Source organism: Oryzias melastigma, linkage group LG21, assembly GCF_002922805.2.
Source record: "Oryzias melastigma strain HK-1 linkage group LG21, ASM292280v2, whole genome shotgun sequence".
In the NCBI taxonomy this organism is placed as follows: Eukaryota; Metazoa; Chordata; class Actinopteri; order Beloniformes; family Adrianichthyidae; genus Oryzias; species Oryzias melastigma.
In genome coordinates, this window is record NC_050532.1 from 824,965 (window position 1) to 829,089 (window position 4,125).

Here is a 4,125-nt window from a genome sequence, read left to right on the forward strand (position 1 = left end):
CTGACTCCTCTTCTCGCTTGTCTCGGATGATCCCATGCCCGTGTATGACCCCTGCCTGTCTGACCCTGCTTATTCTGTGGACTGTTAATAAACCTGCTGCACGTGGAACCAGCTGTCTGCCTGTTTGTGACACTTGGCAAAGATCTTGTGTTTCTTTGTTGAGTTCTTTTTTTTCACTTAAAAAGCTCTGAACTGCAATGACCATTTTTCTAGTGAACCAGAACACAGTCTATCAGACATGTATACTTTGATTTGGTACATGTGACATCTTTCAAACTTAAAAAAAAAACATTACAAACCAGATAAACTATTACTAGAAGTAGTAAAATGTTATTTCAAAAACATGCAAAATAAAAAACAAGCAAACAACATATTTTTGAGGTTTGGCATGGAATTTCAAAATAACCTGTTTTCCATGATGGTCACAGTACTTCCACAAAAAGTCAAAAAGCTTTCACCCTAGGATGAAAATACTATTGGTTTGGATTTATGTATATTATTCAGATGGTTGTTGTTGGCAGTAGAACCAGGAGTAAGACAATATCTGCTCATCTATTCCAGCTCTGACTTCTCCTTAAGGGTGGAAGTGTCTTCTTTCTAGAGTACTGACCTTTGACATCAGTCAGACTGGCCTCGGACACTCCTTCACTGAGGTCGATGAGCGTGCCCTCTGATTTGCAGCGTGGGAGAGAAGTGTTGTTGGTGGCTCTGATCCGATGGGCGGCCATGCTGGCCCCGTCTCTGCGGGTTGCAAACTGAGGTCGGGCTGCTGGAATGGATCTTTTATCTGGGATCAAACTCAGATGTCAGCAGCTGTCCATGAGATCTGAAAAATACAGAGTACAGTAAAGCAATATTAAGTCTGGTTCCCGCTCTGCTTGCACACTGTCTTTGGGGAAGAAGCCCACATCGCTCTAGTGGGCTTGGAAATTAAGACATGAGAGCTACGCTGCTGTCTGTGCATGGCTGTGTGTGAAAAGGTCAAGGGTGTGTAAAAAACACTTTAAAGTCTCACTCTGACCATCTTTTGATCTATTGTAAAAGCATTCCCAGTGGTCTTTTAATTATGATGTTGCAGTTGTTAGCCAAAATTAAAAATAATGTTTTCTAGGACATAGTTTCTGCAGAGCAGCAGAAGTTTATCAGAAATTTGCTTCTCAATTCTGGGCAGAACTATTGGCCCTGTGCTCATTTCCCATCACCTCTTTACACTATCTTACGCTAGCTTACAGCCCCTCACAACCACAACCTAATATTAGAGGCCCAACAAAAATGGTGACCAATATCAGAGCTATCAAGCTGTACAGTTTAGATCCAGATTCCAGCTCAGACAAGGAAAACAAAAACGTACATGGATCTATTTGTCTGCAAGTGGATGCATCAGAATGGAGCAGAGCAGGGGGTCTGGGTGCAGACAAGATAGTGTCTGACATCATCGACTCGAAGTGGAAATGAGACAACTTACCCTGACCCTATTCTTTACCCAAACCCAAACCAAAAAGTGCTGAGAATTGTAAAAAAAACAAACAAAAAAAAACAAAAAAAAAACATTTTATTGAAGCCTAAAACTGGCAAAACCATAACTGTAGGGGTCTCTATTTAAAATTAAAATTCCAGCTCCGGTTGAGGACTTCTGGTTCTGGATGTGGATGTCTGCATCCTGATCCTCTTGTTGTGGCCTGCCGATTGTATTTTGTATGTATAAACTACTAATCACAACAATCTGAATTAAAAAATCTTAAAATTGCAGATTTAATTTTTAATTTACTTTTTAGATGTTCTCCATCATGACAAAAATGTGACAATAACAGGTTAAAAACACCATTTCATTGGAGTGGGTCTTTGAGAACGTGAAAAGATGCTATATTTGAACACATCATTTTTGTCGTTGTGTAAATATTCAAACCTGTAATGCTGCCAATTTTCCAAGCAGATACACAGAGCAGGAAGGATGAACTAAAAGGTTACTCTACTTTATGGACTTCCTTATAAAGTTTTTTTTTTTTTTTCAGTTGGAAAACAAGAACCTACTAAACGACAACTTCCCACTGTCTCACGGCGACACTTATCACTTCAAGGGAAACATCCCCTTGTGCTTTTAATACTTTAACAGCCCATTAGCTGAGGCAGAGTTTTTGTTTTGGCATGAAAGACTTGCAACATCAGCCACTTCGCTGCTCATGCATCTTCATAAACTTCCACAGTGACGCAGTCTCATTAGAACAACAAAAAAACTATTGTGGAGTTTCAGCTACTTGATAAATCTGTATCCACTTGAGGTTTGGCAAAGAAATATGGAGGGAATAAATGTTTACTGAGTTTTCACTATTCTTATAAAGTTTTTTCAAAGCTTTTTAATCTTTTAGGCTCCAGACTTGATTCGTGCTGCTTGGCGGTGTGGAGGAGCTCGAGCAGAAACACACATTGGACAGACTGTTCCAGACACACAAAACTCCCATGCAACCTTAAAGTCATTTTTCAATATGTAGTTAGTGAAGCACACAGGTTACTGAAAAATGAGAAGAAATAAAAACTAGTTTTTAAAGGTCCTATACCATGCAAAATCAGCTTTAAAGTGTATTACAGTGTTCACACCCCCCCAGGCAAACACAAACACACACTTTCTCCACGGAGGTAGCGGTGATCAGCAAAAAAACTTTCATTTTATACATAAAACACAAAAGAGGTCTATACAAATATACATGTCAGAAGATCAATAACCCCCTGTTGAGACAGTAAAATGTGTCTAACACAAGAGGCTATCAGAGCTTTTGCGTTTGCTCAGCAGCTGGACAGGACAAGTTATTAAAGAAAAAAGAAAAAAAAGGGATGGTGTCATGAAATGGGAGGCACCCAGACAGAGCGATAGACGGAGCTTCAGAGATTGAATTGTCTTACTTCCGGGTGGGAAAATAACTCACAAAAATAACTCAGATTTCATAAATAATTTGTTCCTTGCAGTGCCAAAGGTAATATTTGATCGGATATAGCCGAGGTGATGTAAGAAGTCAGCGCTCTGTCTCCTCCTCTGGTCACCAGCGGGAGCAGTCTCCAGTGTACTGACTGCACTTCATCTCCCAGCAGCCCCAGCTCACAGTTCCTGGATGCTGCTCAGCTGTCTCCAATCAGACAAGCTTCTTAAGTAGGACTGCCACGATTATTCGACTAATCGACTATTAAAATAGTCGACGAATAATTTGGTCGTCGAAGCGTCGTTTTTTTGTTTGTTTTTTTCCTTGTTGTGATCTTAAAACTACGGTTCGCGCTTTCTAATGCGGGGGTCTTCCATTCTCTTTGTCACACATGCGCAGTGGTGCTAATCCGGTCAGCAGTGATGTCACAGGAAGTTCTCAGTAGGCTCTAAACAACACGCTATCTCGAAAATTTGGGAAACATAAGGAAAATAAAAGAGGAAAAAGTGTCAAATGTAATTTCTGCAACACAGAACTCGTGTTCCATGAGAGCACTATGGCGATAAATGATCACCTGAAGATGAAGCTTGTTGAGACAGAGTTTGATCACGGTGAACAGAGAGCTTCTTCTAGCTAAGCTAACATCAGCGCTAACACAGCTAGCGCTGTCGCGGCTGTCATTACTGTGCTGTTTGGAGATGAACCAGAAGATCTGCAGCAGATCCGTGTCTGCGGCGCTTCTGTGCATATGAACGTTTTATAATCAGCACTCTTTGAACCAAACACCGCGAGAACGGCGCGGATAATGAGTTTAGACTGGAAATGATCAAGTCATTTGGTTTGACGAGCGGATTATGAAACATTCACCGCGCAGACAGAGAGGCTGTGTGTCGGTACGGATCTGCCGCAGAGTTATGGAACGATTTAAAACTACGAGTCCCAGAAGTGAAGCCGCTCACCTCAAAGTCCAGAGCTAAGTTTACAAGTGTAGCTTTACATTATCTGCATTAAGCTACAAGTAAATGTAACTTAAAGTCACAAAAACGACAACAAACAGCATAGTAACCACAACATTAAAGAAGTAACACAGATTTATGGGTTCTCCCCCAAACTGAACATATGTCAAAATATCCACAGATCCCGCTTTTCTCAGTCCTTAATGTTTTAAAAAACAAAAGTTCATTGGAAATGATAAATCTCTATTTCATTGATT

General features: G+C 40.6%; 1 protein-coding gene across 1 annotated transcript in view; it reads right to left on the reverse strand.

Moving 5' to 3' along the window:
* LOC112155139 (SH3 domain-binding protein 4) overlaps positions 1–4,125 on the reverse strand; it is a 63,818-nt gene that overhangs the window by 33,460 nt on the left and 26,233 nt on the right. The window contains exon 2 of the mRNA XM_024286625.2: positions 611–826. Within this exon, the coding sequence (XP_024142393.1) occupies positions 611–728 (118 nt within the window). The 5' untranslated portion in view covers positions 729–826. The remainder of the gene's footprint in view (positions 1–610; positions 827–4,125) is intronic.